The following is a 12,341-nucleotide window of genomic DNA, read 5'->3' as shown; positions in this document are numbered from 1 at the left end:
ATTTTTTCTGAACCAAAATAAGGGATTTGCAGCATATTAGGAGGACAGGGTACTTGATTCCTCGCAAAAAATCCAACTTTTTTTTTTTTTTTCTTAGTGAAAATCTTGCAGGTGTTAATATAGAAATTTACCGTAATGTTGTTATTTGGCCTCAAATCAACCCTGATTCTGCAAACCTATCAACAAAGACATTCCAGCCTTCAGCAAACCGGCTCTTTAGGGATAATCTAGGACATTACGTACAATGCACATGTGATTTAGGCAGGGGGATACTTTGGCTGCTATTTTTAGTGTGTTGAGTGACCAGGTAGAGGCTCTTTCATTGGTTAGATTGCGTGATGAGATTTTTTTACACATATATGTAATATGTATATATATCATCAGCAGAAGTTAGAGAGTAAGTCAAAAGCTGAGAGTTTTGTGTATTGGCACTTATCAAACACGAATTTGTTCATTGTCACTCTGTAACTTCTGATGAAATAACTTCTAAAATACAAAATTTTGTCAAAAATGTTAAGAGTAAACCCTGTTCTATGTGACACATTCTACTAGTATTGGAAGTTTGAAAGCGTTTAGTAAAAAAAAATTAATTAAATAATCTGTACATCTAATTGAATAGATCCGAAATGGATGAAAAGCAAAGTCAAGCTCGGTGGAATTTGAACTCAGAATATAAAGTTAGATGAAATACTGCTTCTAAAATACAAAATTTTGTCAAAAACGTTAAGAGTAAACCCTGTTCTATGTGACACATTCTACCAGTATCTGAAGTTTCAAAGTACTTAGTTAAAAAAAATTAATTAAATAATCTGTACGTCAAATTGAATAGATCCGAAATGGATAAAAAGCTAAGTTAACCTTGGTGGAATTTGAACTCAGAACGTAAAGACAGACGCCCGGTGCGCTATTGTTTCTGCCAGCTTGCTGCCTCAGGATGTAAACATTCACCTTAGAAATATATTCTTATTGCTTGAGACATTACTCCCATACTTACTTCCTCACTTATTTCACATTTCATGATATTTTACCTCATAACTCTTTTTCTACTAATTTTTGTTCAATGCGGCTAATGATTCTGAATTCCTCTTGCATTTTTCTGTCATTTATATGAATACCTTTCAACCAGCATAGATTACAATTATAAAGAAATTTGGGGGAAAATCTTTTCCAAGGGAGGAGAGGACTTTGGAAAATTCACAAGATCAGAGTTTTTCACCCATAACTTGGTGACAGTTTATCGTGGATAGTGGATATAAATCCAAATTTTAAATATTCCTCTGAATATTGATGAACTTTTTTTACTTGCATTACTGATTTTATGTATTTTTGAATCAAACATGAAGAGATTTCAGTTCAAGCAAATTTTTTCAACCATTTCTTCAAAAAGATTTCAGTATAAACTTTCAGAAAATATGCTTAAAAAGAAACAAAAAATATTCTGTGAATCTTCTCAGCTGCAAAAGCCTTTGTATCAATGATGGAAAGTTTTTCTTACCTTTTTGCTGCATTCACAAACTGACTGGTGGGAATAAAATGACGTGTTAATTTTCATCTCTGTTCATATATATATATATATATGTGTGTGTGTATGCGTGCGTTACCAGTACCATCAATCTCTCTCTCTCTCTCTCTCTCTCTCTCTCTCTCTCTCTCTATCTATCTATCTATCTATCTATCTATCTATCTATCTATCTATCTATCTATCTATCTCTGTCTGTCTCTCTTTCTCTCTGCCTCTTTCTCTTCCTTCATTAATGCTACCCCCCACTTCCACTCCATTTCAACTCATTCCACACCATTCAATTCATTCATCCTTCATCCCCAATGCCATTTATTGCCCCATCAATACTCTGCAACACCACATTTTTCTTGTGTACCCAGATTTTTGTTGCTGGAGATAAAAGAATCAATACTTTTAGACATACCTGCACATATAAGTCTGTCTCCAGTTTATTTCTCCATAGGGAATTAAGACGACATTGCTTTCAGTACTGACCAGTTCTATACTACATATACATATGCACGCATACTCACATGCACACACAAATGCACACATACGTACGCATTTGTAATTACCTACATGTTTTCACATACTAATCTATTCCCTCTTTAGTGACATCAGATCTTATGAATATGATGAAAACGACTTGTTGTCTGTAAAGTGTCCAAAATTTGATAAAATTGCCCACAGAAGGGATGTAAAGAATTTTTGTTGTAATAATTCATTCTTGAATTTCTCTATTGGTATACTAAACATTGTGCACAAAAGGTATAAATTCTACATAACACTACACATGCCTCACCAAAATATTACCATGCCACACAGGTGGGGCATCACAGCTCTAGATGTGTGTGACATATTTGTTTTCACAAACTCCATGTGATATATTCAATGAGACATGCTTAGTCTGACACACTCTATTGTAGGTCAGAATGATTGTTGTTTGACACTTTCTATGAAAACATGTAGTAGATATGATAAATAGTAGATATGGTAAATGTCCATTGTTATGTAAACTAAATGAAAAAAAAAAAAAACACAAAACATGAATGGTCATAGCAAGAATGCCTGGATTGACTACCAGAGCTGACCTAGGGTCAAACAATGGAAATACATATTTTTAATTTTAAAGTTGCTTTCAATCATGGATAAAATAAAAATGGAAGAACTGTATCATTTTTTATTATTATTTCAGCTAAGCTTGGATTACTTGGTTTAAGTAATGTTTTAGCCATTGAAGGCAGGAAGTATAACATCCACTGTAATACAATAGCACCACTTGCTGGTTCAAGGCTAACAAAAAATGTAATGCCACCTGGTGAGTAATTACAAAGCAAAATTTTTCTTTCAGAAATTTTTACTAATACTTTAAAAACATTTATAGATATTATAACTTTGTGTCCTCTCCATGAAAAACTCTAAAGCAGGAATATTTTAATTACTGTTATCAGGTTTTAGACATTGAGAGTATAGATGGTTACATCAACTGCAGTACTTATTTTATGGACTAGAAATTATTTTATTGTCTAGCATAGATTTTATCATTCTCAGAAGTATGATAGGCAAAGCAGACCAGTACAGGATTTGAACTCAGAATGTAAAGGGGCATGATTAAGTATCAAAAAGCTGTGAGTTTTTCAAACTTATTTTAGTGTGGAACCAATTATATGGTTTCCCCAAAACTATGAAACCCACATGTATATTTCACAGACAGCCCTCCACCACTCACATGTTAACAAGGCATTAAATGAAATAAAAATTGTTTTAGAGAGAGAATTTATTCATATAAAAAATACAATGTATACCTTAAAATTTTAAGAATGCTGAATACCATATTTAGTAAAAGAAATTTAAAATTTATTTGAAGACATCTTATCTGATGGAATCCCCAAAATTTTTCAGAGAACCCACTTTGTAGAACACTGCTGTAATGTATTTTATCTGACCAATTCTGCTATTTTGCCTGTAACCTGCACTTTTCAGTTATTTCCATGAAGTTAAAAAAACCAAAGTTCTAGGTTCCATCTCGTGTTTTTTTAAAGAAACATTGGATTCTTTTGAAAGTAATCAGAACAGGATAAAATTGATCGAACCAACCCATATTAATACAACTTGTGTATATTCCATCGATCCTGGTTGGGATGAATGCTCAGAACAGTGATATATCTAACTAATCTTTTATCTGTTACTTGTTTTAGTCATTTGACTGTGGCCATGCTGGGGCACTTCCTTGAACGGTTTTAGTCAAACAAATTGACCTCAAGACTTATTTCTTTAAGTCTAGTACTTATTGTATCGGTCTCTTTTGCCAAATTGTTAAGTTATGGTGATGTAAACACACCAACACTGGTTGTCAAGTGGTGGTGGGGGAGAAAGACAGACACAAAGACACACACAGATATATGTATGTGTGTGTATATATATATATATATATATATATATGTATATATAACATGCTTTTTTCAGTTTCCGTTTACCAAATCCACTCTCAAGGCTTTGGTTGGCCCAAGGCTATAGTAGAAAGCACTTACACAAGATGTCATGCAGTGGGACTGAACCTGGAACCATGTGGTTGCGAAAAAAGCTTCTTGCCACACTGTGCACTAAAATGTTCAGGCAAGCACTCTACTTCACTGACCCTCCACTCTTGAAAACAAAATAATTGAGACATTCATGCTTTCTCTGAGGACATTAAGGACATAAATGAAATGGAATATCTAGAAACTGAATTAAATTGATATAGATGACTTAGCTAATGACAAGCCTACCTCTATAATGTTCATTGCTTGGAATAAAATATTATTGTTATTTATTGATTTATTTATTTATCTTTCAGATGTTGTTGAGTCTTTGAAACCAAAATATGTAGCACCACTTGTGATGTACCTTTGTCACAGTTCCTGTCTTGAAACTGGTGGCATTTTTGAAGTTGCTGCTGGTTGGATATCAAAATGTAATCTTTAAACTTTATTTTTCTATCTTAACTATGAGAAATTTTTATTAGTATAGGCATGTCTTAACAAAGATTGAGAATTTTGGTTTAGTCATGTTACATACCTAGCAATAACAACTATATATCATTAGTGAGCCCTCATTTAATTGTAGTTGACTTTTATCATCAGGTCACCCTTGATCCAGTGTCAGGCCTCTTTCAGATATGATCCTCTAGTCTTCCTATGCAGACATAGTGTATCTAGGACTACAATATAAAATATATACATCCTTTTCTTAAGATAGTATTGTGGGATTTTCAAGTGACCATATAGTGTCTCTATTGTTGGTTCAAATTAGTAGTAGTAGTTGTTTAATACCAAGTCAGTTCTGACAGTGCAAAACTGTAACAAAATATGTTTCAGCCATAAACATCCCCTCCTTTATTCAGACATGGTAGTTCTAGGACTACATTATTAAATGCAATTGTGGGTATTTTTTAAAGTAGTAGAGTGTAATTTGTGAGAGATTTGGCTGGCAATTCCAGTGGGTCATGTAGAACAGGCATGGAGCAACCTGTGACTCTTGGGCAACATGCTATCCACTATAAGTTTTGTATGGCATGATGTTATGATTATGTAAACAATTTTTTTTGTAACTGTGCAACATAATCTTTAAGTCTGATACATTATCGTCACTGTTAGTCCACTTTCCATGCTGGCATGTATTGGAGAGGCCATTACAGTCTGAATCTTTTTTGGAGTTATTGCCTTCTTAGATTAGTTAGGGTTCATATCTTGCTTATACATTCCATTTTTGTCATGGGTGTTTAGCTGCATGCATTTCTTAATGCCAAACACATTACAGAGTGTACTGGGTGCATTTTATTGTGACACTGACTTTAGAGAGGTTGTTATGTTCTCAAACAGACTAAAAGACCTATTGCCAACCACTTTACAGAGTATACTGGTGCATTTTGTCATGGTACTAGCTCTAATGAAGTAATATTAATTCCTGTAAGACTATTCTTTGAAGTGAGTTTTACTGCTTCATGTGTTCTCCAATGGTTGGAGTGGACCTTCCATAATGCAGTTTCTTGCAACCACACTCCCTGTTCTGTTTCCACTCACTTCTCCTCACCTTTGAGGGTAAACCCTAACACCTTATTACCACTATTTTTAACTCTTTGTCTAGTTAGTCTCACCCTCTTTTCTCTAATGCGAATAGTCATGTAGCTCCTTTACAACTAGAGACCTATTCTGTTCTGGCCTCTTCTCTCATACTTCTCATTTCCTAGTAAAAAGCCACTTAACTCTCTCCTTCAGTCATTTAAAAGTGATTTTAGACTTGTAAGCTTGCATGGTGACCACACTGGTACACTCTGTAAAGAAGTTAGCATTAAGAAGAGCATCCAGTAGTATAAGCCATGCCAGAGCAGACATAACATGATGCAGCCCTTGGACCCAGTGGATCTATCCAACCCATATTAAAAGATGATGATTTGTTTCCTGACATATAGTGCACTGTGCTATAATGCTATTTGTTAAACTATACTTTTTGGAGTGTGGTTCATTTTTATGATGTGCAATATCTCATAGGACCCATCTTTATTTAAGAAAACCGGTCTTGCCTGATGTAGAGGTTCCCTCAGTATATCATTGAACTACAGTTAGACCTCTTGGGCCAACAAAAAAATCTACTTTCTTGTTATAGACTAAATTTGAAAACATTATAAATAAAGTATCACCCATAGGCACTGGAGTGGCTGTGTGGTAAGTAGCTTGCTTACCAACCACATGGTTCTGGGTTCAGTCCCACTGCGTGGCACCTTGGGCAAGTGTCTTCTACTATAGCCTCGGGCTGACCAAAGCCTTGTGAGTGGATTTAGTAGACATATATATATGTGTGTGTGTGTGTGTGTGTCTCTGTGTTTGTGTTTGTCCCCCCAACATCGCTTGATAACCGATGGTGGTGTGTTTACGTCCCCGTAACTTAGCGGTTCGGCAAAAGAGACTGATAGAATAAATACTAGGCTTATAAAGAATAAGTCCTGGGGTCGATTTGCTCGACTAAAAAGCAGTGCTCCAGTATGGCCGCAGTCAAATGACTGAAACAAGTAAAAGAGTATCAAATATCTCAACCTATCAAATTATTAGGAATTAAAGAAATGGGATGTGTTAATAGTAGATAAGTTATAGATATAAACAATTATGTAAAACAGATTCTTGATTTTATGCTTAGTTTTATAAAAGAAAAACCCCAAACTCTGTGGTGGAATATTAAAGACCTAAATACATTTATACGTCTGTTTAAATTAGGCATATACTGTGGTTAGATAGTTGTTAATAAATAAACTGCAAAAAAAAAATCCGTATCAATATAAGAATATCAAAATAAATATTAGAAAATATTTTGGCAGCAAACGATATTTTCTCTCTCTCTCTCTCTCTCTCACATACATATAGATATGTATGTATCTGCAGTAACAGACAATGTTGAGCAGGCTGTAAGCATGTAAACTAAGGTTAATACCATTTTATGTACAACATTATAGATATTCATATTTGTATTTTTTATATAGTATTTATGCACCCACACAATACATATATATTGTGTTTTTGTCATTACTATTTTGCAAACATGAAACAGCTTGTCTGGAAATTAGGTTATTCTCTTGAAGCAAATGTGCATACAATAGACTCACTGAGCCTACACATGTATTATTCTGCTCCTATGACATATACTGAATTCTTGACATCTAAGATTAATTGCTTTACATGTAAAATATACATTGAAGTTGAAATGCAGCAGGTCATAAACCTTATTGGTATTTTCATTGCTGACCTGGAATACTGCAAAGCTTAAGCAACTCTCCCCCTACAAAGAAGTATATATATATATATATATATATATATATATAGTATGTAACACTACAAAGTTCATACAAAGCTTTATACTTTAAATATATTTTATCATCAAAGAATGTATATATGCATTTTAATACTCAAACTGTTTTTTAACATTTTTTATTATTCTCAAAGACTTTTGATAATCTTTTTCTAAAAAAGTGAAACCGGTTAAGTAAATAAATATTTTAAAAAAATAAGTGCCTTTTCAAACCTTCTTTCATATATATATATATATATATATATATATATATATATATATATATATATATATATTTATATACACACACACACACACACACACACACACTATCTATCCATCTATCTATCTATCTATCATTCAATTCTGTTCATTGCTGAATGTTAGATATATTATAATCTCAGGTAGGTGGAAGCCCTGTTATATCAGATTTTGATTTTCCACTTTAGATATCTATACTGGAATACTATCTTTAGCATTCTGCACACACACACAAAAAAGCAAAAACAAATAAAAACAAAGGAAAGGAAACAAAACAAACAACAAAGAAACAGCATGATCATTCAACCTTAAATCACAAACTTATCTTGTGGTATATGTATATGATATAAAGGGCAAAAAGGGTAAAGAGCCCCTTTGGTCATGAATGACCATGGGATTGCACCTAGGAAGTTCCCCTCCAAGGCACAAGTCTGGGCAGGTTGTTTATGGAAGACCAGCAGTCACCCATGCATACCAGTCTCCCCTCTCCACACCACTGATGTTATTCAAAGGAAAAGCAAAGGCCGATACAGTAATGTCACAACTCATTTCTACAGAAGAGTGGACAGGAGCAATGTGAAATAGTGCGTCTTGCTCAAGAACACAACACACAGCCCAGTCTGGGAATCAAACTTAGTACCTCATGAGTGTGAGCCCAATGCTCTAACCACTGAGCCATATGCCTTCACAGGTATATAATATATATAATACATAACTCATCGTTTGGTGTGGGTATATAATGTGGTAAGTCAAAATCTGATATAACGGGGCTTTTTTGCTTTACTGATCTGAGGATATGCATATGGTACTAGTGTTGAGTGATATTAATTAATGCAATGTTGTTTATAATATATGTAACGTTCCGCAGTGGTAGGTAGTGATACATAATAAAGCATGTTCAGTCCATCTTCTCTTATATATAAAAAGCACCCGTGCTGGTGACATGTGAAAGACACCCAAGTACACTCTATGGAGTGGTTGGCATTAGGAAAGGCATCCATCTGTAGAAACCAAGCCAAACCAGACTGGGGCATGGTACAGCTTTCCAACTTATCAGTTCTAGTTAAACCATCTAACCCATGCCAGCATGGGAAATGGATGGTAAATGATGATGATGATATCTAGAATGTTTTTAATCATAGGTTTACTGGATTGGGGTTGACTTGAGAATATACAGCAACAACAGTCTCTCTCATCCTCTCTCTCTTTGTCAATCTCTCAATCTTGTATCAAGTAAAAGACACCTAAGTACACTCTATGGAGTAGTTAGCTCAATGAATTCCTTCATCCCATGCTAGCATGGAAAAGTGGGCATTAAAATGATAATGATTATGGTGATGATCATGATTTTTATGTGAAATTATTATTTTTTTTCTTCAGTGAGATGGGAGCGTACTGCTGGAGTAGTTGTAAGAACTAAAGACAACATGACACCTGAAGCAGGTATGATACGAACAGGTTTCTTTCCTAATTAGCATAATACTAATAATACTGGTTTTCTAATTTTTTATCATAATAATAATGATAATAATAATTATCCTTTCTACTATAGGCATCAGGCCTGAAATTTTGTTGGGGGAAGCTCGTTGATTACATCAACGTCAGTTCTTGACTAGAACTTAATTTATGGACCCCGAAAGGATGAAAGGCAAAGTTGACCACGGTGGAATTTGAACTTAGAACATAAAGATGGATGAAATGTTGCTGAGCATTTTGCCCAGCATGCAAACAATTCTTCCAGCTTGCCATCTTCATAATAATGATAATAAGAGTCCTTTCTACTATAGGCACAAGGCCTACGGTAGAAAGTCAATTATATCAATCCAGTATTCAACTGGTACTTATTTTATCAATCCTGAAAGGATGAAAGGCAGAATCAACCATGGCAGAATTTGCACTCAAAACAGAAAGTCAGAAGAAATGCTGGTAAATATTTTGCCAAGTTGCCATCTTAATAATAATCATAATGATTTCTTACAAAGGCACAAAATCAGGAATTTAGGAGGAAGAACAGTTAATTACAGTTGACTGATAGTTTATTTTATGAACCCTGGAAGAGTGAAAGACAAAGTTGATCTCAGCTGGATTTGAGCTCAAACTGCAAAAAATTGGATTAAGTATCACAAAAAGCATTATATTCAATGCTGTTTATGATTTTTATCAATACTATGTCCTTTATGATGATATATAATTTCCTACACTGGTGAAAAATGTTGAAGATGAAGGGGTCAGTATTTTCTAAACAAGCTCTTTTATAAGGACACAAATTATTATATTTTCACCTCTTTGTTGTATTGTCATCTCTGCGAGCAACCAAATACCCTGTAGAAGGACATTTAGAAAATAAACCAGGAACTCCTCAGTTGAGATCCTTGATAAAGTTGTATACATATATATTAGTAATGGGTGTGTTTGTGTGTGTGTGTGTGTGTGTGTGTGTGTACACACATGCACACACACACACACAAGAGTTATGGAATGAAGTATGGAAAATCCGAGCTAGGTATGTTTCATAGTGAGTGGAACTTCAGAAGTGTTTTATATATATATATATATATATATATATGTATGTATGTATTGATATATCGTCTTCATCTTTGTTTAATGTCTGCCTTCCTTGCTGGCATGGGTGGGAAATATATGTATATAATATTGCTATTTTGTGTATCCATTTACTAATTTTATATATTCATAAAATTATAATAATATAATATGATAAATATATATATTAGTAAAGTAATGTGGACACAGTAAGAATAAAGAGCTTTCCACCATTTAATGTCAGAACAATAGATTGACTTTTACAGTTGTTGAAGTTGTTGTTCTGATCAAAGACATTGATCATGAGCAAAACCTATGGCTGAAACACCATTGTGTATTACATACACAATTCACTTTTGAACTAACAAAGCTGATCAAAGATTCATGCTGAACCATTCTGATCTGGCATCTCATTCCTTCTCACAAAAGTAAACAAACATGCAAAATCTAAAGAACTACTACTGTGTCTGTCTCCTACACATAAGGCTCCTCAGGTGAAGCAACATTTAGTCTTTTGTTAAGATCTGCTAAAGACTTCCTTTGAAGCTATAGTCTGTCAACAACAGAAAGCAGATATCAATGCCTCAGAATTCACTAATGATATTGGCATAACAACTAAGCAAAGAAAATTAAAATAAACAGCACAAATTGAACAAGAGCAATTCATGAGTTAATGAGGAATTTTCTATGTGGTTGGTTAACCTGCTAGAAATAGGAGTTAAATCTTTTTCATATCATACTGTACCATCTTGATAAAAGGTAAAATACATTGAATTACTTAGTTCTGTATTCACAGTGTCTTAAAAATAGATAAATAAACCTGCAATAGTCATGGCTTGAATGTCTTCAATCATAGGTCTGTTCAGTCTGGGGATAAATAAAACATTGGAAGAGAAACATTTCCATAGGAAGTATCTCCAGTGAAATGATAAGGGTGTAACACAGACATCAAAAAATTATGGCTGACAAAATGGGCTCATCATCAAACGCTATTGGGCAACAATCAAACAAATTTCAAGACATTATCCAGTAAGTCCCTTTTCTAAGAACATGGGATGTGATATGAGAGATATTTGGTTGTAATTTCCAGCAGGTTATTAGACCATGTAGAGGCTTCTTAAGTAGCTTTTCTTGCAGCCCTTGCTAGAAGAAATGTTCTGTTCCATTTCCAGTGGACTTAATCACTCAACAAGATTAATTAATCCATTATGGATAATCTGATTACAGTGAGTATCACATTGTCTCATAACATACATATATCCTCTTTAGGAAGTGGGTAGGGATGGGGAAGAATACATTTTGTGACTTGTAAATAATTAATATTTTAACTTATATATTCTTTTCAGTTCGAGATAACTGGGATCAGATTTGTTCCTTTGAAAATTCCACAAATCCTAGTTCAATGCAAGGTAAGATTTTACTTGATTTCTGTACTTTCTAGGGTTTTAGGATGAGAAGAAATAAGAAAGTGTTATGTTTCATGTGATCCTATATTTCATAACTAGTAGCATATATCATAAAAGACACCCTGTATCTAGCATGGAAATATTGAGGTAAAATAGTTAAGCAGATATGGTATTGGGTCACCAAGGTATTTCTTTGTTTATTTGGAGCACTACACATAATTTTATGTTGTTCCAGTTCAGTTAAATATCAGGAATCAATTCTCTGTAAGATTTGGGACTCTTCATTTCTTCCTTTTTTCATTGCCAATCATTCCCAACAATGTGGTAAACAACCAGTATTAAAACAGGTTCAAGCAATCACTTAGTATGTTAGGAGTTAAAAAAATAAATTAGAAGCTCCCCTTAGAATCGTATGACAATCAACATATTTAACCCTTTCGTTACTATATTTCTGACCGAAATACACCCCTCATGAGTTTCAATTAAATTCTAAAATAATCATGAATTTAGACTAGTCTCATTAAACACCTGTAACTTTTTTATTTATCAACATATTAATGTGATATTTGGAACATAATCAAAGAAAGGGTTCTTAATCAATTCTATTGCATAATTTTTGTCTCAAAGTTATCCACGTACTGGGTGGGGGGTACTGCTAGTGTCTCTCACATGTAAACATTGGTTCAGCTTCACAAATCGTACTCGTTCATAATACTGGAAATATATTCATCGCCAAAAGGTTCCTGATCGCTCCAGTAATTTGTTATTCTGTGTAACTGTCTAATACCCATAATAATATTTATGGCAAAAAATGC

At 33.9% G+C, this 12,341-nt stretch overlaps 2 protein-coding genes across 5 annotated transcripts in view; one reads left to right on the top strand and one right to left on the bottom strand.

Moving 5' to 3' along the window:
- The window catches only part of LOC106878180 (uncharacterized), a 174,402-nt gene that overhangs the window by 118,657 nt on the left and 43,404 nt on the right, over positions 1-12,341 (bottom strand). The gene's annotated exons all lie outside the window — the stretch shown is intronic.
- Positions 1-12,341, top strand: part of LOC106871734 (peroxisomal multifunctional enzyme type 2) — a 68,499-nt gene that overhangs the window by 19,001 nt on the left and 37,157 nt on the right. The window contains exons 7-10 of the mRNA XM_014918754.2: positions 2,697-2,819; positions 4,338-4,454; positions 8,960-9,022; positions 11,467-11,529. Coding sequence (XP_014774240.1) covers positions 2,697-2,819; positions 4,338-4,454; positions 8,960-9,022; positions 11,467-11,529 — 366 coding nt within the window. The remainder of the gene's footprint in view (positions 1-2,696; positions 2,820-4,337; positions 4,455-8,959; positions 9,023-11,466; positions 11,530-12,341) is intronic.

Source organism: Octopus bimaculoides, chromosome 19 (assembly GCF_001194135.2).
Source record: "Octopus bimaculoides isolate UCB-OBI-ISO-001 chromosome 19, ASM119413v2, whole genome shotgun sequence".
Classification (NCBI taxonomy): domain Eukaryota; kingdom Metazoa; phylum Mollusca; class Cephalopoda; order Octopoda; family Octopodidae; genus Octopus; species Octopus bimaculoides.
Note: the sequence above shows the minus strand (reverse complement) of the source record. Positions and strands in the feature narration are given on the sequence as shown.